The sequence below is a fragment of the Sceloporus occidentalis genome, unplaced genomic scaffold, assembly GCF_023333645.1.
Source record: "Sceloporus occidentalis isolate IW3139 unplaced genomic scaffold, rSceOcc1.0.p SCAF_48, whole genome shotgun sequence".
In the NCBI taxonomy this organism is placed as follows: domain Eukaryota; kingdom Metazoa; phylum Chordata; class Lepidosauria; order Squamata; family Phrynosomatidae; genus Sceloporus; species Sceloporus occidentalis.
In genome coordinates, this window is record NW_028317028.1 from 1372623 (window position 1) to 1398843 (window position 26221).

At 40.8% G+C, this 26221-nt stretch overlaps 1 protein-coding gene across 1 annotated transcript in view; it reads right to left on the minus strand.

Annotated features, from left to right (window-relative positions):
• The window catches only part of LOC149289059 (rabphilin-3A-like), a 67373-nt gene that overhangs the window by 34662 nt on the left and 6490 nt on the right, over window positions 1-26221 (minus strand). Inside the window, exons 2-3 of the mRNA XM_089491066.1 lie at window positions 11919-12065; window positions 886-1015 (exon numbers count right to left, since the gene is read on the minus strand). Coding sequence (XP_089347192.1) covers window positions 886-1015; window positions 11919-12065 — 277 coding nt within the window. The remainder of the gene's footprint in view (window positions 1-885; window positions 1016-11918; window positions 12066-26221) is intronic.

Here is a 26221-nt window from a genome sequence, read left to right on the forward strand (position 1 = left end):
CGGACGCATACAAACCCCCGCTGCCAACTCCACCTCCTTCCGGCTGCAGCAGAAGGCGACATCAACCCGCTGCCCCGGCTGGAAGCACCGGTAAGAGAGGGCTGAGAGGGGAGAGAGGGGAGAGAGGAGAGAGGAGAGGAGAGGGGAGGGGAGGGGGGGAGAGAGTGTGTGTGTGTGTGTTAGTTAAATGGGGGCATAGGGCATTTCTGGAGTGGCGTTAAGGGGGCATTTAATAGAGCACTCTGCCTCCTGAAATGCCTTATACCTCCCTATATGCCACTCTGCCCCATAATATGCCTTTTAACCCCCTAAATGCCAGAGTGGCATATAGGGGTATAAGGCATTTCTGGAGGCAGAGTGCTCTATACAATGCCTTTTAACTCTCTTAATGCCACTCTGCCTCCTGAAATGCCTTATACCTCCCTATATGCCACTCTGCCCCATAATATGCATTTTAACCCCCTAAATGCCAGAATGGGATATAGGGGTATAAGGCATTTCTGGAGGCAGAGTGGCATATAGGGGGTCAAAAGGCATACCATGGGGCACAGTGGCATATAGAGGGTTAAAAGGCATATCATGGGCCACAGTGCCATATTGGTGTGGCAAGCCTGGGGGCAGATGTGCGTAACTGGGGGACAGGCTGGAAAATACAAGAAATAAAAACAAAAAAAATATTTTTCTCAATCATAGCTTTTATTAAAAAAAATAGTTTACATGAATTAACATTTACTGGTAAAACTTTTTTCCTTTAGGGTCGTCTTATATTCAGGCTTTTTCTTTTTTCCTAAGTTAATATTCAGATTTTGGGGGGTCGTCTTATAATCAGGGTCGTCTTATAATCGAGCAAATACGGTAGTTAAATATGTTAATCGTGGCAATTACCTTTTTGCAGTCTTCACAAACAACACACTTAGCTCCTGGCAACCCTAACTGTTCTCCACAGAGGATACAGCGATTGACCCCGTCACCAGACACTGCCTTTCTCATGTCTTCTAAACGGTCAACCAAACGTCTAGATGGAACAAAAGACCGGGATTAAAAATGGATGCATCTAGAAAAACAGATCCTTCTTACATACATATGTGTTGGAAAAAATTTGAACTTCTAAAGAACTGCTCCAAAATGTACTACATTCAATAAAATTTTTGGGTTACTCGAGAAAATTAGAGTCCTGGCTGTGTAACACTCCCAGCGAAGTCAATGAACTATGTTCCCCTTGAAATTAGTGGGAGTAGCCAATGGCATACATGCTAGCAGAACACCAATATTTATACTGCAAACACGCAATTGGCTGATACACCACATCCTACTGATTTCAAAAGCAGCTCAGCTCCCATCGAGGGGCATGGGAATTCTACTGAGCATGTGCAAGAAGTGTACATAGAAATGCTCCCTGCTTTCAGCAGAGGCAGTGGGGGCGGAGTTAAATAAGACATGAGTGCTCATTCTATAACACCATTAAATACAGTACGCCTGACATGAAATTTGATTTAGAGTTCTAAAAATGACTCCAATATGCATTAAACATGAAAATAGGGTTGACCATTAATTTCTAACAACTTTCCAATCTGTTTCCATCTGCAGAGTGTTTTGACCACAGAGACATATACTTAATTTACTATATACGTATCGCAAAGCCCAGAACTTGCTGATACAATGAAAATAAAGCCGTCTTCTGACAAGCCTGCACTTTCTGTACCACATGGGAAGCCAGTTAACGTGTTACACTGTACATTTATCAGCTGTGAATTTAAGGTATGTGCTGGGCACTTCAGTGAGACAGAGGACTTTTAGGTCCCTCCAGAGACAACACTACTGAAACACTGTGTGGACACTGGTAAAAAGACCTGGTTCTGTGCACCACCAGCGCTGCCTGTAGGTTGTGCAGTTCAGCAGAAATTCCAAAGGAAAGTTTTGCAGAATAAAAAAAAAAAACAACAATTTAAGACAAACGTTAGTAAATCACTTGCAGTTAAAGTCATTTCAAATCTTGATTGCGGAATTATAGGTAAAAAGGAGACGAGTTATTGTTTTAACTAATAATATTGAACAAAGGATCAAATGATCCATATAGACTAGAGCTAAAATGCACAAGGTTGTCAAGTCTCTGTGGAAAGGTCTTTAGCAATTAGAAGACAATCCTAAATAGTATTATGATTGATACTAGCATAACAATCTTTTTTTCGTAGGAGTAAGAGGATCTCACTACTTAAACCTGCAAGTGTACCCAGCCCCCTCCAATATACCCAGTAATCTGTTACAAAATATACTATACACATGCCTATGTTGATTTAAAGTGAGACCTCAGGTATCATTTGCATAAAATAACTCACTGTCCCCTAACCCCCCTTAACAAATGCATTGATTGAACAGGCTTACTCATATGCCCCAAATCAGCTTGGCTTGCAGGAGATGTATTCCGCTGAACACATATCCGGCTCCCCACTGCACACATGCTATACTCACCACCAGCCAGCTCCAACTCCCAAGAGTGTTCCAATGGTTTCAACAAGACCTCTCACATGCATGTGCCCAGCGTGAACCAACTGCTTTAATGGCACTGAAGTGACTACAAATCTAGACCACAGAAGGGGATGAGGTGCACAGAAGCTCTAGAGCTGCAGCTTCTCCCAAAATGTTATGCATAATAAAGGACATAGGGTACAGTGGGATACTATAGTGTCCCTTTAAACATATAATAACTTAACAAATCTGCTTTTAAATAGAACACTTCAAGAAAATTTTTATTTTTTGACTTGATGTTGACGTTAATTGCTCAAATCGGTGGTACTAAAAATAGAATAACCATGACTCGATTATTTAGTTGCTCCAAACACAAGCCTTGGGAGATGAAATTAAAAATCCCCGATTCATGGACGTTTTATACGCTCCACTTACGTGGTGACCTACATCTAACAAAACAGAGAAGTGCAGCCTAGAACTCAATATTAGCTTCTTTTTTCTTAAGTTTGTGCTGCAGGGAATTCTGCCTTTCATGCCCGAGTACCTTTTGTAAAACACTGCATTTAAAAAGGATAGTTTCACTAATATTTTCAATGTGTGCTTACTTGAAAGTATATGTTCTGAAAGACATATTTTATAGTATGGGCAGTGGACTGTGAAATAGGTTTATGAAAGTGGTAGGGCTAGTGTAGTACTGGACTCAAAATTCCAAGATATTTAAGGGACTCTTTATCTAACAGGCAAATTGGCATTTTCCCAGTTTCCATGATAGAAACGGAAATTGCGTTAGCCAGTTGGCATTGAAGACATTAAGGTAACCGTATAAATCCTTTTCTTTATGACAGGAGGCTTTGGGGTTTATTCACAGAAAGGAAAGTTTACAGGAGAGTTGTGGTTTCAACAGCTTGACTTATTGATTTATGAAGGTCCAATCCCTTGTATAAGGGATAGCAAAATCAGTGAGATCTCTACAAAAGGAGTAGAGTTCAACTCTCCTACCAACTCTCACTTTAGTGAATAGACCCCTTTCTCGTCATAGTTGGAGAACCCATTGACCCTATGAGTCAAGACCACACTGGTCACACTGGACCACAGAGGGCTAAATCTCTTGCCAGCTAAGATTTTTATTAAAAAAAAAAATAAATAATGTAGTGGTAAAACATTATGCCTATATGGTTAAGGCCCTGTAAGATCACTGACAGATGTCTCCAAGAGAAGCATTAATTCTGTAATAAATCCCTTTTCCTTGGCAGCAAGCTCGGTGTTGGCTATCCACCAGAATACAAAAGACTCCAGGCTGGCTGATCATCTGTATGGCAGCTACTTACATGTTATGCTAAGTACCAACAAGGAGTTCACAGTGATGTTCCAAGGTTCTTGGAAAATAGTGTGTGTGTGGGGGGGGGGGGGTCTTACTTTTAGAGATTGGCTCCCATTAAAAAGAAAATGTGCTTTAGTTAATAAAAGCCTAAATGTATTTCAGTGACCAACTCCATTTGAGAGGAATACTGTAAAAGTAATATCAGAAGATCATGTTAAAATACTCTGTTTGACAAGCAAAAACAATTTTACCATTCATATGGTTGGTTTAGTTTTTACAATATATTTTTAATATGGTACAATTTGGAGGAAGCAAAGCTGCTGTCAATCAAATCATGATCATACATGTTAAATGGAAAAATACTTTTATGCTGTCTATTCTAATTTTGATAAACATAATTCTATCTGGTCACCCCTGGTTCGAATATCGGAGGCGAAATCTGATTTAAAAAGACAGTCTATTAACTAAATTGTATATTTAAATAAATGCTATCCTTATCCTTTTTATATTTATATATATTCCTCAATACTGTCAATTATGCCTCTCACTCGCAGCCCAGGCAGATTAATATATCTTTTGTTCAACCTTAATTGATCCCATGATGGGAAATTGCCTTTCTGGTCAATTAAGGTCTTTCTGCTATGGACCTCACCTTCTAAAGCAGCTTTAAGCTCCTTGTAGAAAAAGATTTTTCTATATGCCTGGTGTGAATGAATGGATATAAAGAAGGCTTTGTTTAAGATTATTTATAAACTCTGTAAATCAGATTTTGTGTATGTATATTAATTGTCTTCCATATTCTGTATTTGTACATTTTTATGACTGGAAATTAATAAAATAAATTCTGAAAAACATGAAAAATAATATATATATATTTATATATAAACACACATACATACACACACACGTACGTACACTATATGGGCCTGACCATTACACCAACAGGGACATTAGACATTAATATGTAGTTGGTTCCCCCTTTGCAGCTTTAATGGCTTCCACTCTTCTGGAAGGGCTTTCGACTAGATTTTGGAGAGTTTCTGTGGGAATTTTTGCCCATTCATCCAGCAGAGCATTTGTGAGGTCAGACATGGATGTTGGACGAGAAGACCTGGCTCAAAATCTATATTCCAGTTCATCCCAAAGGTGTTTGATGGGGTTGAGATTAGGGCTTTGTGCGGGTCAGTCAAGTTATTGCACACCAAACTCATCCAACCCTGTCTTTATGGACCTTGCTGTGTACACTGGGGCACAATGATTTCAATAATTAAGAGGTGTGTTCTAATACTTTTGTCCATATAGTGTTGCACAAAGCAAAGTCCAGGTGCTGTGTAATTCCGCCCCATTAAAAAAATGCTAGAGAATTGGCAGAGCTGGTGTGTTTGCTTATAAAACAGAGGTGATTGATTAAATTAAATGGTTGGCCAGGATGGTTTTAGGGTATTTAAACATCAAGGAGAAACTATTGTTCAGGCTTGGCAAATAGTATCCAACTTGTGTTCTAGTTGTATAGCTGCATGCTCAGTGCAAAGTCCCTCGCATATAGACTCCAGGGTGCTAGTACTATGGCAAACACAGGGCTGGCACTTTCTGTCTTGGGGTAGGTAAAGCCAAGTAGCCCTATTGGGGAACATATTTACACACACTCTCACATTTGCACAAAAATACACACACCTGTAAACACGCATACACAGACTTACACATTCATGCTGACACACATTTACATATACATATCGATGCTGACACACATACACATCCATGCAAACGCTCACATATATACACATTAATGCTCACATACAAATGTGTATATGAGCATGAATTTGTATGTGTGTGAGTATTTGCATAGATGTGTGTGTCATGGATCTGTATACGTAAACGTCTGCAAACACACACAAACACTTGTACATACACTCTCACTGTACATGCTGGCACAGTAACCTTCCATCACATTACGAGACCCCACTGCATTTCTGCCTCCCCAGGCCAGTCCAAAATTGTTCACAAAGGGCCAAACCTACTCAGACAAACCCTATCAAAAATCCTTTAATTCAGATTCATAATTGTGCTATATGAAATAGTTGCCACCTATATAAACCTGCAAACTGACAGTCCTATACAGTTTCTACTACTAAGAGGTTGCCTTACATATGAGGCTTAATGTTGGCACCATATTTTATCTACCATAACTGTTCTCTTTTGGGCAATTTTAAATGAGCATGTGAAATATAAATTGCATTTTCATTAAGCCCATGTTAGACTGCATCAAAAGCTCCGTCAGGTAAAAAATGAGAGACATGCCAGATTTTGTGTTTAAATATTTATGCTGCTCTGAAACCGAATGCCAGGAATAGCTAAAAGCCCTACAGTCTCTTAACACTTTGTTAGCTCGAATTTTATTATTTTCCAGGTATAAAATATAAAGTTTGCTGTTATATGTTGTACAAGTCCAATTTATCTAGCATGCCGATTCATTCAAAATCACAGTCCAATACCCTCACAAACAAAAGGCAAGGGTTAACTTAACTGATCCAACTTGACTACAGTTGCATACCATGTGAGGGCATGCGACTCGTGGGTTGGCAGGGCCGGACTGGCCCACCGGATACAGGGAAATTTCCTGGTGGGCCAGATGGTCCGTGGGCCGGCAGACCAACATTCAAAGCGGCCGCCCGGCTGCTAAGTTCAAAGCAGTCGCCATGCGGCTGTAAAACCTTCTCCGCCAGCCGCTTTAACTTCATTAGGCGGCTGGCGGGGGCACTCTCACAGCCGCACATCGGCTGCTTTGAACTTCGTGGCCGGGCTGCCGCTTTGAAGACGTGGCGATAAAGGAGGTCAGGGCTCACCGAGGAGTTCCTCTTAACAAGGAGAGGATCATCACATCGGAGAAGAGCGGGAAAAAAGTATAACCAAAAAAATTGTTTGGGGTAATAGGAAAGCAGACCCAAATACAAAGGAGGGGGGGTTACTGGGTTTTGGCATTACAAAATCAATATAAACGGGGGAGGGTGGCTGGGGGCAATACACATGGCAGTGGGGCATCACGTTAACCAATACAAAAGGGGTGGGGGCATCAATACACAAGGGAGGGGGTTGGCTGGGGCATCACATAAATCAATACACAAGGGTGTGGGGGCATAAATGCACAAAGGGGGGCAATACACAAGGTTGTGGGGGGACACATAATCAATAGTAGAGGGGCCCTGGCTGGTGCATCAATACACAAGGAGCAAAAATACAAAAGTGTTACATTTTTTAGTTTACTGATTACTCCCAATCCCATCCCATACGATTCTATCTAGCATTATCTGCTGAGCACTGATGTCACCTTTATCCAGCACACATGGATTCCGAAGAATTAAGATTCTGTCAATTCCCAGGTAGTTATTTGGGCCTTTTAACACGTTTGGTTCCTGGAATTGTAATAATAATTTAATATAGTTTATAAACCAATGATTTGTAGCTATTTGGATGGTAAATAGCGCAGCTCAGATTAGAGCGTGTAAGGGGTGTGGCGTGTAAGGGGTGTGGCGTGTGGACACAAGAGCTCGACCACGCAATGCAATACATGGGGCTGGTGTCCAAATATTTCCAGGGCTGCTTTTCATTCCCAGTCCAGCCCTGTGGGTTGGGGTGGTAGGTAATTTAAGAAAACATCTGGGGATAGATTGTCCTATATAACCTGCCCCTAATCCATTGCTCAGGGAGTAAGGGGATTAAATGCTATTAAAAATACTCTACATGAAGCACAAACTAAGATTTGCGTGACCCCCTCCCATCTTGTTCTGTGGCATGAATGGGTTGAAAAAATACCATTGGGAGCATTTACTTATTTTTTTTTACATGTATTTTATTTGTCGCAGGGGACTAGCAATTTGCTAAAAGTCAGTAGATTTTTTCCATCATGAAATAAACTTAATTCAAAGTGCAAAGTTTTAAAACTGATCTTATCAACCAGTGAAAGATCCTATCAGCTACAAGAATCAACTGGTTGCCATAATGATAAGAACACCTTTGCACCAGATTTACTTTGTACCTCTGTGCAAAGATATCAGTACTACAGCATGAGGCTATCACCCAAAAAGTCATACTTTTATACGCTTGACCAGAACCAACTATCTTTATCTTATGCGGCTGCTTCTTATAGTCATAAAGCATGCCAGGGATTGTTTCTGTGTTGCAGATCTTTGAGTATCAGGACTGGGGATGTAAAATAGATGATAATGATACCATAGAGACATTGACAGTTATAAATTGCATGAAATGGAATAGGCCTAAATAGCAGAACATTATTTTAAGACACCTTAAAGTCTCTCGGAGACCAATTTAAAGCCTGGACTTCTACCTGTCTTCCCAGGGGGTTTGCAGAGTTGGCAATGAGCGTAGCACTTGGGAAAGTCTTGACATGTCCCAGAAAAAAAGATATTTAAGGAAGAGAGGACACCCGTTTTACCACATTGTTATACATTATTGACAAGATGATTTTTAAGGAAAGAAATTGTCACATACGTGACACACGAGCCATAAATAAATCCATAAAACCTGTTTAGTGCGTCTATGAAGTATAGATGAAGCTGTGAACCTGTTATGCTGTGCATGGTTCAATGCTGGTAATTTACAATTATAATAAATAAATGACCTACTGTATGATTATATATTGATCATGATATAAAGAGACAAGAGTCTGGTAGTGTTATTTTTAAACATGCCCTTTTGATTATCACTGGTATACTACTGTATTGTGTTGTATTGTGTTCATTGTTATCATACTCAAGCAGAGCTTTACATCAGTTCCTGAAGACTTTGTTAGCTTCAAAAACAAAGTACCATGGGCATCTGGTGATCTCCTGGAAAGGTCTCCCCCTCCTATCCCGTGGACTTCATCTTCTTTTGCTCCTTCTATTAGGCAGCTTGCCATGTATAAGGCCTGTGCTAGACCTTAGGTGGCTTGAAAATGGTAGGGAGTAAGTAGAATCAAGATGGGAATTGGCAGGATTAGTCTAGGGGTGGCAGGCCGAAATGCTGCTCACCCGACTACTCTGACCGAGGAGCCAGTAAGTAGCCCTTATTTACAAAGCCCACACTGAAATGTGTACACAGACTGTGCAGAAAGTATACTTAAGTACGCTTCCTGTTTGCACTTCCTGGTTCATTAGTGGCAGCCGTGGGCAGGAAGCCAATAAAAAAAGTGATATATGCTCAGATTTTCATACTGTAAAATAAATTTCAGTCCATGTGAAATTAACTCCAATTTCCATTAAAAATGAAAATACTGGGCACTACATTTGTCCTTTAATTTTAGCTTATCATTTGACCAAAGAAAAATTGGCCGCCAATTTGGTCAATGTTTTGTGTAAGGGGAGTATTCATGTCCAGTTAACCCTAAAACGGTGCAGAGATATTACAGGTTTTATTTCATTGAGCAACACATTATTTTTAATCAAATCAGTGATAAAAAACACATGGACAATCTTGGTATTACAGAAGAAGTAAAATGTAAGAATCAGTCTATAAGAACAGTAAACACACTGTTATAAATGGCTCACCTCTTCAATGACGGAAATATCTATATGCTGGGGCTCTGTGTAAATAATAAGACAATGATTATGGAAACACCCTAATACTTCTCTGTGAACACACTTATGTGGCAATGAAAATGTTAACAGCTTGCCCAAGGCCAGTGCTAGATGTTATTTTCTTTTCTCCCATGCATTTTCTTGAATTATGTGCAACTCACGGTATGGCTGGAAAACCTAATGCAGCCTATGGAATTCCAATTTACTTAGCATGTCAAGATAAGACAGACAAACTCCTTCACTATTCGACCCATGCAATGCGACCCATGCAATGCAATCCTAATGAAAAGGTTAAAATCTGCATTTGTATTGCCACAACAAATGATACCCAAATGATAGCCAGCATAGCTTTAAGGCATCAAAACCTTCAGTAGATTATTGATTTTTTTTACATTAATTTATGATCTCTTTCAATCTCATCTGGTTTGTCATGTAAAAACACTTCTGTGCTGCTAGTAATAACTCACCACATATTACATATTACATCTATTTATAAAGCACCCACAGGTTCTGTAGCATTGTTACAATAAGGGATGATGATACTTAACAAAGGCAAGCAGTAGATAACGGAGTAGAGGTGGTCATCTAAAGCTAAAAAAATGTGTCTTTCTAGTTTTTCTATCTCTATCTATCTGGCATCCCCTTTCCCCCTGGCACACAATAGGGTCTAGCAGCCCCTCTCCTAAGCACACATATTACTATGCGGCAGCCTCTAGTCCCTACTGCACATGGAACTATGCGGCAGCCCCTTCCACAAAAAGCACTGAAGACAACCCCTCTCCTCCCTGCACACAATGCTGTCTGGCATCCCCATCTCCTCACTGGACACAACACAATCCAGCATCACGTCGCTGTACACTGCATGGTTTAGCAGAGACTTAGTGTAAATTCTTTGTCGCACAGGCCCTACGTCCATTCATAGTAAAATTACCTTAAAGCCCAGCCCAACGGGACTAACAATTCTCACACTGAGAAGGTTTTTATATGTATCGAAATAATTTCAATGTTTCAGTCTTCAGAATAAATACTTTCAAAATATATATCTCCTTAATGGTCTTGTATTCTTTACACATATCTCCTTGATGTACTGGATTTCATGTTTTAATGATGTTCTATATATTGGATAGAATGGCACAGCGTGTGTTTATAAGTAACTCATCAGAGTCCACCAATTAAAGCACTACGTACCCTGCCATAATGTGGACACTATCTATAATCATCTGGGTGGTTTAAGTGTAGGTTATCTAAATACTAATTCAGTTCACTTGTTGTCATGCCGCAATTTTGAATTCACTGGAATAAATCCCAAAGAATTCTGAAAGATTTTAACAGACAAAAGATTTTGCAAGCACAGCTGATGATGAGTCTAATCACCTTCAAGTTATGCTGGGATGTTGCATGTCAATTATCACCTTGACATCCAGCTAGAAGAGCAACTATGTCAGCAGTATTAGACATATTTAAAAGAGAGGGCAGGCCCAGGATAGCCAGTCCTTAATGAACAATTCTGAACAGACCTGGGGCAGCAAAAAGGTAAAAGCAATGCTGCTCGTGCACTGTGCAGTCAGAGAGAAAGCTGTTGGTGAGGTAAAGGGGTGAGTGAGTCAGTCAGATGATAAGGGAGGGAGTATGTATTTAGTATATGTTTAAGTGTGTGTTGGCATGAATATGTATGTGTACATGCATGAGCATGGATATGTATGTGTGTGAGCATGAATGTGCATGTGTGTGAGTAGCCAGAGATAAAGCTGCAGGAGAGGTAAGCCAGAGGGTGGTATGGATATATGTTTGTATTTATGTATGTATAAGTTTGTGTGTCGGCATGGATGTGTAATTGTGTGTGTGTGAGCATGGATGTGCAGGTGGGGTGAGACGGAGTAATATAAGCTGCTTGGGGGCAAAGATGGCACTGTTGGACATGTTGCTTGGTCAAGTTGGGAGGCCCCTGGGCAATTTTCGCATCAGGGCCCTGTGGTTTCTCGTTAGGCCCCTGTGTGTACATTTGAGAGTGTGTGTAAATATGAATGCCAGTGCATATGCAAGTGACCGGGGGTGCGTGAAAGGGGCTGATGGGGCCACTTTACTTGCTCTCCCCCTTGGGCCAGAAAGTGCTAGCCCTCCCCTGCATACTTCTGGTGTCCTCTTGTAAGCTTACTTTCATTTTTCAGGTTCCATTCTGAACTAACAAAAAACTGTTTTTTTATATGTAAGACCAAGAGTATAACATTTTACAAAAGGCTTAAAAAGTGTTGAAAAGGATTTCCCAGAGAACAGACCTGGTAACAATTCTCAGCTTTACTTCTCTACAATAGTGGTTTCCTGCTGGTAACTTTGTTCATATTCCCTTTTTCAAATTGGCAGTCTCTCTACTGAGAAGACCTAACTAATCTGTTCCTCCTGATCTTACTGATGTTCACACTTTCTGGGTTTTTTTTATATAGCTTAAGCGTAGAGTACTACTACAAATCTGACATTTGGTAAGTCACTGACATCAATTACCTAATTCACATTTCAAATGTAGATGTTTCGACAAATCAAGTAGAATCCTTTTTTCTTACCCAATTCGCTCTTGCTCCATCTCTTCCATTTTTGCTGCTCTGGCAATCACTCTGTTTATTATCTCTTTTTCTTCATCAGTTAGGTCTTCATGCTTCCGTTGTCTGTCTCCCTGATTCGCAGGGTGTACTGACCACCCGTCTTCAAGCCTGAGAAAAGACACATTTAGCTTTTGAGAAGTAAACTTCCACGGAGCAGTAAAACAAAACACAAATTTTAGCTACTTGTGCAGGTTTTTCGCCTTATGAACATACCCATGTTCACAGATATTACACACATTATTATTTTTAGTATTATGTTTAGAGACCATCTTTGGGTGTGATCAGAACATATGCAGAAATATATCATGCCTGGTTATTATTACTTGTTTTCAGAATATGCAAATAAAGGAGTTTCCTCTGCATTGATGTTGGCCCACTAACACTTTTGGGTTATTTTCATGACTTAAAAGAATGGCAACTGCATTTCATTTTCATGAGATCATTCTGTTGAGATAAATAATCTTAACAGGATAACTGGAAAGAGAGAAAGTAAGAACAATAAATAAAAAGAGGGGTCCATAAATGTTAAAAGGGAAGTAGCTTGAATACAGCTGGGGGATTCTAATTTTTACAAAGTAGCCGTAAGTCATTTAGATAAACTAAGGTTTTTCAAGCATATATGATATATTGTGTGTTTCTATTAATCTTTTAAGCCAATAAAGCAAGGATCAGTCAAGAATGGAGAACTAATTGGAGAAGTAAATAATATAACATGGCTTGGATATATGATATTTCTGAACAAAGGGAAGACCTTCATCTCATGAATTTTTGTGTGATCTAGGGAGCATGTCCAGAAAAGCACAGCCTGTAGCAACAGAAGAGTGATGATGAGGATAAATAAAAAGAAAGGAGAGAGTGAGAAAGAGAGCATCTATTCAGAAACAAGATGTGGATAAAGGGGGAGATAATGACAAAGGGGGAGATAAGGATAGAGAAAGAAGAGTGATAAAGCAAAAGAGTAGGGGTATGTGTGTGCATGGGCAGACATTTGTAAGGGCAGTGCATGTGTGTGTAAGAGCACTGTATATTGTGTGTATGGGCACTGTGTATGTATATATATGTATATATATATATATATATATGTGTGTGTGTGTGTGTGCATAGGCAAGCATTTGTAAGGCCAGTCTATATGTGTGTAAGGGTAGTGCATGTGTATTGTATGTATATTGTAACAGTCTATGCATTACTATTACCTTTTGGGCCTTAAGGGAATGGAATTGTTCACTGTAACATACCTTAAACCCGGGGGGGGCTGTTTAGTATTATTTTAAATAAAAAAAATTCATAGTATCCTTTGTCAAGTCCAGCAACAGTGAAAATGTCTGCCATGAACCATGTCTGTGGCTATCCTTGGTTAAAATGTGTGACTGTGGGTGTCTATGTACTGGGTTAAAATGTGTGTGTGTGTGTTTACAGGGTTAAAATGTGTGTGTTTCAGAATACAAGATTAGAATAAGTATTGTCTGAGGATGACAAAGTGTACAAATTAAACATTGTACAGTATGTGTCAGTGTACATTGTTACATTGTGTGTGTCAGGAAATTGTGTGTGAGGTGAGAGCATGGTGCTACAATGAGTGTATGTTCATTAGTGTACAATGCTAGACTCTGTGGGGTGTTAGAATGAGTATGTGAGGTAACTGTGTACAATGTGGTGTGTATGTGTGAGTGTGTACGGGGGGCGGTATTAGTATTATTTTTTCTTAACTTCTTCAGTATGGAATCAATCTTATTGTAATATATAACTATTTCAGGACAGAGGGGTTTGGAGGGGTTGGACCCTTTGCCACTATTTAACATTTCTGCAGTGTTCGATTTGAGTTGTGATTTTCTTCTCTCTCATTTAGTTTTTTTTCAGGACAAGGGCTTTCTTTAGATATCCTTATATTGATCTAATTTACTATATTATAATTTACTATATAAAAAAGGGGACCCTGATTTTTTTTGCGTTGCTGAATGCTTCTATATTGAAGCACTTCAGCAACACTGGCTGAGCTTACGAGGCAATCGTTGATCACCTCCCAAGTAAATTTTTTTAGTCCCCTGGTGCTGCCATAATTGAAAGGCATATAGGTTTTCAATGTGGTAAATACTACTGCTCCAAAGTATGTGTACGGGCCCCTACATTTTTTATTTTTTGGGGGGTTGCTAGATGCCTTTGCAACACCAGCTGAGCAAAGAAAGCAATCAGCATTTATTGCTTTCCACACCCGTTTAACCACATGATGTGCCAGGCATGTCAGTTGTCGTTAAGGGGATGTATTTCCACGACGTGTCTAAAAGATGAGAGTTGGTATCGTGTTAGCCGTAAAATTACAGGAGACAAGTGGAGTTAGGATGATACCTTTATTGAATAAACTGAGTGAATAGAGATTGCAAGCTTTCAAGACCTCTCAGGTCCCTTCATCAGGCATGTTATACAACAATGTGAAAGACCTCTCTTTAAGTATCAGTCAAATAACATGGTTACGAATGGGAAGCAGATAACATCAAAAAGTCTAAGGCAAGGTTCTTTCATCAGTCAATAGTGTTAAAACCAGAGGTGCATTGGAGTCATAAAAGGAGGTGTCAGGAGGTATTCACACCTCTAGCCGGGTCAGGTTGTGTGCATGTCTGGTTTGTTAATCTACAAAGTGATAATGGGATACAAATTCCCTATCTCGGTTGAGGCCAGCATTTAAAGAGTTAAATTTAAGTATTAATTTAACCTCCCATATTTTTCTCTCCCTCTGAGTTTTGAACAGTCCCATCAATACAGCCAGTCTGATGTCTGTGATGCTATGTCCATTTTGGCAAACATGTTCTCCCACTGGTGTCTCTGCTCTCTTGTTGTTGATGTTGAATCTGTGTGAATTAAACCTTTTATCCAATGGCTGGCCTGTTTCACCCACATAGAGGGCTGATGGGCACTTTGCCCACATAATAAGGTAAACCACATTAGAAGATTTGCAGGAGAAGGCACCATTGATCTTATGATGTGTATTTGAATTTGGTATAGGCACCATGTCCACAGTGTGGATGTGTGTGCATGTTTTACACCTTCCTTGTAGGCAGGGGAAAGTGCCATTTTTTGTGGACTTGTTCAGGGCACTCCTGGTGTGTAGTGTTGTTTGAAGTTTTTAAAGGGGAGACTTTATGAACCAGGGCTACAAAGCCAGGATAATTGACAACCAGATACAGAAAGCCACCAACATTCCCAGAAAAAAATTACTAAAGTACAAAAAACATCATACTGGAACCCGTGTGCCTGGTTGTCACTTACCACCCCCAGGTAGAAGCTCTACGCAAAATATCTAAACAACTCCACTTGTCTCCCATGACGTGTCTGGCATGTCAATTGTTGTCAAGGGGTTAATGTAGTATATTAACTAGTGATATGCTGGGATTTAATGCTCTTGTAATGTGCAAGGATTTTTGTAATAGTTAGTCATTTGTGAATCCAGATTGAGCAAATTTTATCAGAAATGCTTGGGACCATAAGCATTTGCGATAAGGGATAATTACCTGTGTCTGCTCCTTTTTTCAGGCTTCTCCCCACAGTGCTAGAGTGCTTGCTGTCCATTATTCACGCTTCCGGAAGCTCTGGGACTGGGAGAAGCCTGAACAATGGAGCGGACAGCAGGGATAAGCTGAAAAGGAGGCAGGGAAAGTATCTACTGACTACATGAGAGGTCAGACACTTCTTTCCTGTCCCAAGTATCCCTTATCTGAATTTCCTTTATCTGGGGGAAAAAATTAATTTCAGATTATTTTTGATAAGGGATTTTCCGATAAGGTTCCTGTGGGCGCTATAGCAAGTCCTGTGGGCATCCAGGTCACTGGGTGTAAGGGCAACTCCTGCGGGTGCAATGGCAAGTCAGTTTGTGGGTGGAGCTAAATTATGCTAATTACATGGGCAGAGCTTTAGAGCAGTGGGTGTGGTAGATTTTTTTAGTATTTGATAGCTGTGCTGCAAAGTGTGCCTGGAATTATTATTGCAAATATGAATCATGATGACTATAGAAATAAAGAAAAGAATGATGATATAGTGCAATAAAATTGTGTATTCTGTGTACAGCAAAGGTGATTATTTTGCATAATATTATTGTGTTATGATCCTTATCTGTAAGTTTAATTAGATAGCCATGTGATTGTAAAAATGCTTCATTGCTTACCCATACAAATTTTATTATTATTAACTTTTCTTTTGGCTCATCATCTAGCAGGAATATAGAAGAACGTTTGTTTCAGTCACCTCAATGCATTTTTTTTTGTCGCTTGTATAAATTTTACCTAATTTCATTTCGTAATCATTCTCTTTCCCATCTGTAATGAGTCATAACATTGCAGATTTATGGTGCAAAACATGTCTTACACTGCAGATAGACTCAAGAGTGCTTCTGTTTCAGTGCTTTGTGCAATGGGTGCAAAAGAGGTGACAGGCTTAGAAGGAAAATTGCTAGATGGAGCACGATGTTTTGGGCTGTGTCATCCTACACATTTCAAATATATTCCTGGAAGCATATAATGAATATAAAGGTGTTGTTATGTTGGAAAACCCATTAACCTGTCTAACTTGTAAACCAAGTGCATTAAACAGATCATGTAATTAGTTAACTAAGACCAAACACCCTTCACAGTGTGTCTATGAACACCATTAGAAGTACAGTATACCATCTACCCTCAGAGCACCACCTCAACAAAAAAGATTGGTTATAATCAATCTAAACAATTACATTATTCTTCTCAATACCAATAAATGCTGTAAATGGAATTACAAGTTGTGGTGTCATGTCATGCTACTCCCACATTATGTTACAGAATTGTGGTATATCATACTCCATCCACAACACAAAATGCCATCAGTCGTTGAAATACTATATTCATGTATCATCAGGGCCGGCCCTACAATGGAGCCGACTGGGGCAATTGCCCCAGGCGGCACTTCAGAAGGGGCGGCACTTTGCCGCCCCAAGCGGGTTTTTTTTTGTTTTTTTTGAAGCGGAGGAGAGAGAGAGGGGCACCGAGTGGTTTTCGCTTACCCGCTCGGCGCCCCTCTCTCTCTCTCCTCTGCGGCGAGTTTCCCTGTTCGGTCTCGGTGCCGGCTTGTAATGCAGAGCGCCGGAAGTGACGTGAATTTCCGGCGCTCAGCATTACAAGCCGGCACCGTGGCAGCACAGGGAGACTCGCCGCAGGACTGTTTAAGGGTAAGTACCGGTGGGTGGGGGTAGATAATGCCGCCCCCCCCGGCGTCGGCGGGGGGCGGCATTTTAAACTTCGCCCCAGGCGGCGTTAAGTCTTCGGCCGGCCCTGTGTATCATATTGGAAGTCACCGGAAGTCTAACATCCTGGGGCACCACCATCATTTGGGTACGCCCAGTACTGGTGAAAGAGGCATGGCTGGGAAGGGGGGGGGTGACCTCCCTGTTCTCTCACCTGGAAGAGCCTCTGCTTGGCAATAGGGTTGCACCGAGTGTACGTATTCCTTGTTCTTTATTATGTGCTTCACGATAGAATAGCTTACATGCTAGCTTCGCCCTGGATCCTACCAAGTCACCAGCACATGACCTCTCTGTAAGTCCTTCGTAAATAAAATCCCCCTTAATTATTATTATTTATTGTTTTATATAGTGCCATCATATTCCATAGCGCTGTACAATGGGTGGACAGGACATAAGTAGTATGTAGCATAACAATTTGACTTAGAGACTTAGAATCTAGAGGGGCTTTACTTTGGTAGGTGGGGTAGACACAATTTTAGCACTACTGGAGCGAGGACATCCAGCACATGAGCTCACCCTGCTATACTTTGCAGGCATACAGACTGACCAGCCTAAACTCCCACCATTAATACCTCTCTGCCAAACCCAGCTAAGCTAGGCTCCTTTGGCCCAGGGAGCACTGAGGAACTTCCTCCCCCTCCAACAGTCTCACCGATTGTCAGACTCCTGGGGGTTTTAGTGTCCAGCAGCTGCACCTGATGCAGGCTTCATTAAAGTCCTAGACTGGATCCTGCAAACCCATGAGGGGCATCCAGTCTGCTGCAATATTGAGGTTGAACACAGTCCTGCCTTGCTCTTTAAATGCTTCTTACATATATATATATATATAGTTTACATCTGCCTGGGGCTGTACACTGTCACATTAGTAACAGTATTTCAAGAACTGAAAAACAGTCACACTGGGCACAAACACAGTCAAATGCCCAATTTTGTCACCAATATTTATCAATGACTATAATTTGGATTGTTTTGTGTTGTCCACAAACTAGAAGTTTTGTTTGGTAACGTAAATGGACAAAGTCTTAAGTCTCTACTAAGGAACAGTATTTCAACAACTAACACAAACCGTGTGCAGTCAAATGCCTAGTTTTACACACAGAATCTTCATGGCCAGCATCACCGCATGTGTCATTTACACTGCGACACATCTGACCTTTACAGAAGGTAATAGGGTGACTGTACATGTTGAAATGTCACTGATCAGATACTTTGTGAAATCTCCCCAAAAAGCAATTCCTGCACTACTTCTGCAGACATTGGCACATGAATAACTGTAAAAAAAGGGGGAAAAAAACACAAACATGTATTCACAGTTGTTACAACAGGAAGAAAATGTAATCTATAGCTCAAAAGTTTGATATTATTGAAGTAGGTTAAAAAGTATCAGATGTATTAATACTTACTGTCCCTTTTCACTGTGAGAAAGCAGTGGAAAGAAAAGAGAAAATCAATGTCAGATATATCATGCTCTAGTTATCAAAATACTGGTACTAAAAAAAAACATGTTATTCATAAACAAAGTAAAGCACTTTTACAAAAAAATTTAAATATTGGGAACCATTGTTTGGGATGCGAGTGAGTGTGATGATGTCAAGGTCTCTTATATTCTATAAACTAATAGTGTTTTCGCTTTGTCTGTGCCACAATGAAAGTGGCATCATTGGCTGCATTAGGAGAAAGCATAGCAAAGTGGAAAATAAGGTCAGAATTAGGAGTTTGAGGAAAGCAAAGTTAAGTGATATGTGGAAGAACATAGCAGTAGACCAGTAGAAACCAAATACATAAACTGGTTACTGTTTAATTTGATAATAATTTGATACTGTAATAATTTGAACTGTTTGAATTATAATTAAATTATTATTTCATATAAATCTGGGTTTAGAAGATTTGAACCACTCACTGTTTAACATAAACAGGTATTCCACATCTTACACTAAAACATATATATATATATATATTACACCTATATAAACCATCAGTAAATAAAACACAACACACCGTATTTGGATGAATCAGGCCATGGACTTTTATTTAGTTTACCATTTAAACAAATAACTTTCAACTGTAACTTATATAACTTTGTAACCAATGTAACAAACAAAACACAAGCCCTTGGCACAAGCCCAGAGCACCAGACTAAATCACCTAAATTTGCCTAAGCCAGCCGGCATAATTTAAATTTTAAGTTACCCTATAGCAGTTAGCTGTGGATCAGAACTGCACAATGTTCAATAGGAATTCCAGACCATTGTTCTTAACAAAACTACTTACATTCCATATTCTACCATATACTACCATATTCCTAGGATGTCTGGTGTGAATGTCTTTTTTTAATGTCATTTAAAAAATTCCGTAGTGCTGTACAATGGGTGTTAAATCCAAGGGTTCACTTACCTTTTTTTCACCAGCACTGTGAACGTTTAATAGTTGTGTTCAATAATGTTTGTGTGTTATTAGTTTAAGCACATTATGTTTGTCTATGCTTGTGACTTAGATGTAGATCAGATCACATTTAATGATCAATTCACGCCAGGAAACCAGGTAATTCCCAAGGGTTCATTTACTTTTTCTTGCTACTGTATACAAACTTCTATTTAGGTCTCAAGTTCAAAACAATTTGCACATTTTCTTCAGCAAATCAGAACTTTTTAAATTTGTAGAAAAGCAGAAAACGTACCTTGGAAATGGATATCTACCATGTAGCATAATTCCCATTATTAATTGCTTACAGCTTTTAATGAAATCAATGCATTAATTACGCTAAAAGCATCTCCAGTAACAAAACATTTCCTCAAACAAAAGTGATCTGTCAGAAACCTTAATGAAGGAATAATTGTTAATTCATATTTGACATTGATTTTTTTGAATAATAATCCTATTTTCATTTAATCCACTTCAGTGCTATGGTGTTTGTACACCCGTATGGTCTCCTGAAAAATCAAATACATCAAATACCCACAACCGCCAGTGACATCTTTCTTATGCGCAGTGTTATAATCTAGAACATGGTCATTTACTAACAAGGGTAATTATTACTAGACTTGCGCATTCGTCTTCGGGCGAACATGAAAACGAGCACGAAGAGGCCGTTTTTTGTTCGTTCCGAAGACACGCCGAAGAGAATACAGTGCCGGCAAAACGTAGGAGAAGACGAAGACTCACAACCACGAAGAATCGAAGATTCTTCGTGATCGTCTTCGTTTTTGCCGCGCAGCCGCCAAAATTTCAAACAGGAGTGAGCTGATCTCGTCTGTCCAATCAGCTCACTCTTGTGACGTCACGCTAAGGGTCTCGTCCAATGCCTGTGCTGCTGTTTTTTGAATTCTGAAGGCGCCTTTATAAGACCAGAGCTTGCCTGAGAGATCCATTCATTTTTCGCTGTGACTGCTTTGGCAACACTGCTGTGCTGCATCCGAGCGTTACAGAGAGAGATTGTTCTGTTCTGTGTGAGACTGGTAAGCCTGCCATTTCTCACAGTGTACTTCATCCTCACTTCAGTGCTACTTAATATAATTAATAATAATAATTTGATTAATTTAATTTTTTTTATTTAATTTGTCATCAACTGTAGTGTAAGTGCTGTTGAGTTGACAGTGCACCCAGTGCCTCAGTGGCACTGGGGTGCCCTTGCCCTGGGCTGGCACTAGTGCCTATTGCCTGTCCTGCTTAAATAAATTAAATAGAATTTATAAATAATAATTTAATAGAATCTATAATTTAATAGTTCATTATTATATATATATATATATATATATTTGTCAGTCATATATATATATATATTCTATAGTATACTAGTGTAGAGTGTACTGTAGACATTCATCTACTAGTGTCTAATTTAAAATCAGTAATATTAATTAATATAATTAATAATTGAATTCATTATAAAATTATATATATATTTGTCAGTTATAGTTAGTAATAGTATACTAGTGTAGAGTGTACTGTAGACATTCAAGACATCTACTAGTGTCTAATCTAAAATCAGTAATATCAATAATTCTATAATTCTTTCTTGTCTTAATAGTTAATTAAATTAGCTATAAATAAAAGTAATAATATTAAATAATTACTACTAGCGTATAGTTCAGCTAATCTTATTAGTACTGGTGCTGCAGCTCTATAGTTTGTGCTTTGTTTTAGCAACAGCAAGAGACCAAGTCAATTTTTCTTAATTAATCTTTCATTTTATTTCATTTGTTTTGCTCACCTCAGTCCATCAGTGAAGTGAACTTGTTGGGCTAGTGAGTGCAGCCGCATAAGTGCTGTGTTTTTTTTTGATCAGCAAGCAGTGACGTTAACTGTTTTGCAAAGATTTTCTCATTTATTTTACATTTTATTTCAATTTTATTAAAAGTACCCTTAGTGTTTTGCTCACCTCAGTCCATCAGTGAAGTGAACTTGTTGGGCTAGTGAGTGCAGCCAGCAGTGAAGCTAACTGTTTTGCTGTGACATTTTATTTTATTTCTAATTCTTTTCAAGAAAAATTGACTGTGACGAGCTGTACTAAGCAAAGCTTCAAGCTACTAGCTGTAGTACTAAAATAATTCTAATCTTCTTTAATATTAATCTATAATATATTATAAATAATATATAACAATATAAATTCTAATTCATAATCTATAATATAAGTAATTCTAATTCTAAATTCTAATTCATAATCTATATTCTTCTATCTATAATACATAATATATAAGTAAATTATTTCTAATCTATTAATATTATATAACTTAATATTAATTAATAAATCATATACTGAATCTGATTTAACCTCACTTTAGCTTAGTGGGTTTGAGAGCGTCTGCCTAGAGGTAGACTTATAGTAAGGAAATATAGCTTTAGGCTAGCATAGTAGTAGGCTAAGCTCTTAGGCCCGTGTAAATTCAAATTAAAAATAAAATACTGCTAGTTATTAAATAGTTAATCTTGAGTTAATAATTTAAATAACTTTAGCACTTTGGCAGATTGCACACAGCACAGTGCAGTAGTGCATAGTTTTACTTTTTAAGCAGTAGCACTGAAGAGAACTTCCTCTAATTTTTTGTCTTTAATTCGTTTTTCCTTTTTTTTATTTTTATTTTTTTTTATTTTTTTTATATTTTTTAAACACTACACTACACTACACACACAACACAAAATTTGAAATGGATCCTCCTTTTGGGACTAAGGAGGGACAAGCTCCATCTACCACCGCCACCACCAGCACCACCACCAGTTCTAAGATGCAGCCTTTGCGTCAGTCTAGTCGGCCAAGTAGGCCAAGCTCTCGCTTATCATTTGGGGAAGCATTGCTTGAAGGATCATCAAGTAAAGGAAAGGCACCAAAAGCAGGCAGTAGTAGTGCGGCTAGGCCCACAAGCTCTATGTTTTTTTTACGGAAAGCCTAAAGCACCAGAAGCACGTTCAAAGTTAAAGGGTAGCACAAGTAGTACCAGCCCAGTGACTAAAAAGAAGTGCCTTTTGCCCCAAGCAGCATCTTCCCCATCCACCAGCAGCATGCAAGGTACCAAGCAGAGCCAAATTAGCAGCAAGACTCAGAGGGGTCCCAAACCAAAGCGATCTCATTCCTTTGTAGGGAAAACCACCACCACCACCACCCCCACCTCTACCGCCTCTAGCACCACTAGTGCTGCGCCTAGTGTTCCCACTGGTACCGCCACGCCATGTCCTCCTAGTACCTCTAGCAAGCCACCAAGTCCTTACAAAATTTTTGTAAAGACAGTTAGAGAGAGGGCTACACATAGTGGAACTCCACCTAGCGAGGTAGCAGAGGAGCCTGAGACTGAGAGGCCAAGTGCAGAGTCTATTCTTCCTGCTCGCACTACTACTAGTCACGAGTCTCACGACGATATCAGTCTTAGCTCCAGCCTAGCAGGAATTCCATTCGATCTGGCTAATGAAGAGCTAGACTATGAGCCAGAGGAAGTAGAGGAGATGAGTGGTCAGGAATCAGATTCCTCAGGGAGCAGTGTCCAAATGACTAGTGCACAATTTTCCCCTGAGCCTCCACCTTCTCCGCTACGATCATCACCACCGCCACCACCACCACCAGCAGCAGCAGCAAAACCTAGCAAATCTAAAGCAATTAGCAGTCCCACTATGGCCAGTACTGTTACCACCAGTCCCACCACCACTAGTTCTGCCTCTGTTCATCCACCCCGAGCAGTAGGAGCAGCACCCAAGGCACACTCCAAGGCTATGCGCGCCCCAATTTGGGAGCACTTTGAAAATGTTGAAGAAGGGCGCTATGGAAAGTGCAAACATTGTGGGAAGCTAATAAGCAGAGGGAAAGTGTCTGGCCATTTTACCAGTGCTAGCATGAAGCATCACCTCAGCACTCAACACAACGCTGTGCTATTGGGGAAAGATGCAGAGGGAAAACTTAGTGCAGGCAGCATAGCTGGTGGCCGTGGAAAAACCCCAACAGCTTCTTCTTCTGAGCCAATAGCAGCAGCAGCAGCAGCAGCAACTAGTGCTGGCAGCCAGAGACCAAGGCAGGTTGGAGCACTGCATGTCCAGCCCACCCTGGAACAATTTGTGGCATTCCAATCCAAAAGGTCAATGCCCAAACAGCAGGCCAATAAAGTAACGCGACTGATTGGTCAGTTCATTGCTGTTGGAGGGGCATCCTTCTCTATGATCGAAGGGGAGCCTTTCAAACAATTGATGGCGGCTGTGGCTCCACAATATACAGTTCCGTCACGTTCCACTTTCAGCAGGAACATTGTCCCCTCATTGTATCGGTCCTGTGTTGCAGCAGTGAAAGAGGAGCTTTCCAAGGCTGCTGGTCAGTCTGTTCATTTCACTACAGATTTGTGGAGTGCACCTAGCGGCCAGCATGCCTTTCTTTGACAGCACACTGGTGGCAGCCCGGTGTGTCTAAGGAAGCTGCTGCAGCAGGCTACCGATCTTTCCTTCTCCATGCAGAAGTGATGGATGAAAAGCACACTTCCCAAAACATTCTGCATGCGATGAGGAAAATGTTTAGCCTTTGGGTGGGAGCAGAGGCGGGCACCAATGTTGAAGTTGGTTTTGTGGTAACTGACGGAGGTGCCAATATGGTGAAAGCGCTGCGAGATGGTCATATTGTTGGTGTGCGCTGTGCAGCCCACATCATCCATCTTGTAGTGAAGGCAGCAATGTCAGAAGGAACTAATGTGGCAGCAGTAGTTCTGTCCCGCTGCAGAAAGATCGCTGGGCACTTTCACCATAGTGTTAAGGCTAGCCAACTTTTGAGGGAAGAGCAAGAGAGGTCAGGTCTTCCCGTACACTGCCTACGTCAGGATGTCAGTACACGGTGGAATTCCACGTTAGACATGCTCGAGAGGATTTTGGAGCAGCAGAGGGCAATCCATAATCTTGCCTCAGAGCACAATATTGGGATTACCTCTCCATTGAATAGGGAGGATTGGACAGTGATCGCCCAGCTAGTGGCAGTCCTTAAACCATTCAGGGATGCCACAGAAAATTTAAGCTCAAACACTGCCAGTCTGGCCCAGGTAATCCCAGTGTTCTCCCATCTAGGCAGCAAGATGGATGTGTTCCTTGGAAACCGTGAGGCTGTTCAAGGTGGCACTCTACATCCTGACATAGCAGCCATAGTCAGGAAGCTGAAGGATCTGCTAAAAGTACACCTTCGCAAACGAATGGAAGAGAGTCCCGAAATGATGCTAGCGTGCCTTTGCGATCCAAGAATTAAGGGAAAGCTAGCTTTGAAATTTAATGTTCTCAGTAGCTACCGGGAGCAATTGGTCAACAAGGTGCGTGACTGGCAGCGTAAAATGGGAATGCTGTCCGAGGAGGGAGAGGTGCAGGAGGAGGAAGAGATGATGTGGTCTGCTACTCCTAGCAGCAGCATCAGCAGCAGTGCCACAAGCAGCACAACACAGCTGAGTGGAGCAGCTGCGTTTTGGGAAGAGGCACTTGGGAGTATAGTTGGACCATCTGACAGAGCTAGCAGCAGAAAGGAGAGTAGTGCTGCTGAAATGGTCAAACTTTACCTCTGTGAAGTTCCTTCTGCGCCTAATGTTGATCCTCTTAGCTACTGGGATGAAAAGAAGAGTGTGTGGCCTGCACTCTCATGGGTTGCGCAGCAGCTACTATCATGTCCGCCAACCACTGTTCAAAGTGAGCGCGTGTTTTCTATCACTGGAAACATACTGAGTCCACAGCGCTCACGCATGGCACCTCATCTGATGGAGCAGATTGCCTTCCTTAAATTCAATCTGCCCAAGTTGGGTTACCCAGCTCTTAGCTTGGAAAGTTAATTTTTTTTATCTGTAATGTTTAAGGTAGTTTCTCCCCCTGGTTGCACGTGTTTGCGGTGTGGCAACGTCTGCTACCTCCGCCGGTGTAGCCAATTTACGCTAGGGCCTAGTGTCTGAGTTCTGGAAGTCCGCTCCCAAACGCCATGGACTGACAGACTTTCATGCTTTGCCCTGGGGTGAAACAGGTGAGCGGGTCGTCAATTGCCCACTCATTCACCTTTTTCCTTTTCCAACGGTGCTGCTGGTGGTGGTGCCAGCATCTTTTGCCAGTTCGCTTCCTGGCTGAAATCATGCCTCAAATGTCCCTAATGGAGAGGGTAGTTTCTCCCCCTGGTTGCACTTGCTGCGGTGTGGCAATGCCTGCTACCTCCGCCGGTGTAGCCAATTTACGCTAGGGCCTAGTGTCTGAGTTCTGGAAGTCTGCTCCCAAACGCCAAGGACTGACAGTCTTTGGATGCTTTGCCCTGGGGTGAAACAGGTGAGCGGGTCGTCAATTGCCCACTCATTCGCCTTTTCCAATGCTGCTGCTGCTGCTGCTGCTGCTGGTGGTGCCAGCGTCTCTTCTCTGCCAGTTCGCTTTCTGGCTAGTGTCATGCCTTAAATGTCCCTAATGGAAAGGGTAGTTTCTCCCCCCCTGGTTGCACTTGCTGCGGTGTGGCAACGCCTGCTACCTCCGCCAATGTAGCCAGCTTACGCTAGGGCGTTGTGTCTGAGTTCTGGAAGTCCGCTCCCAAACGCCA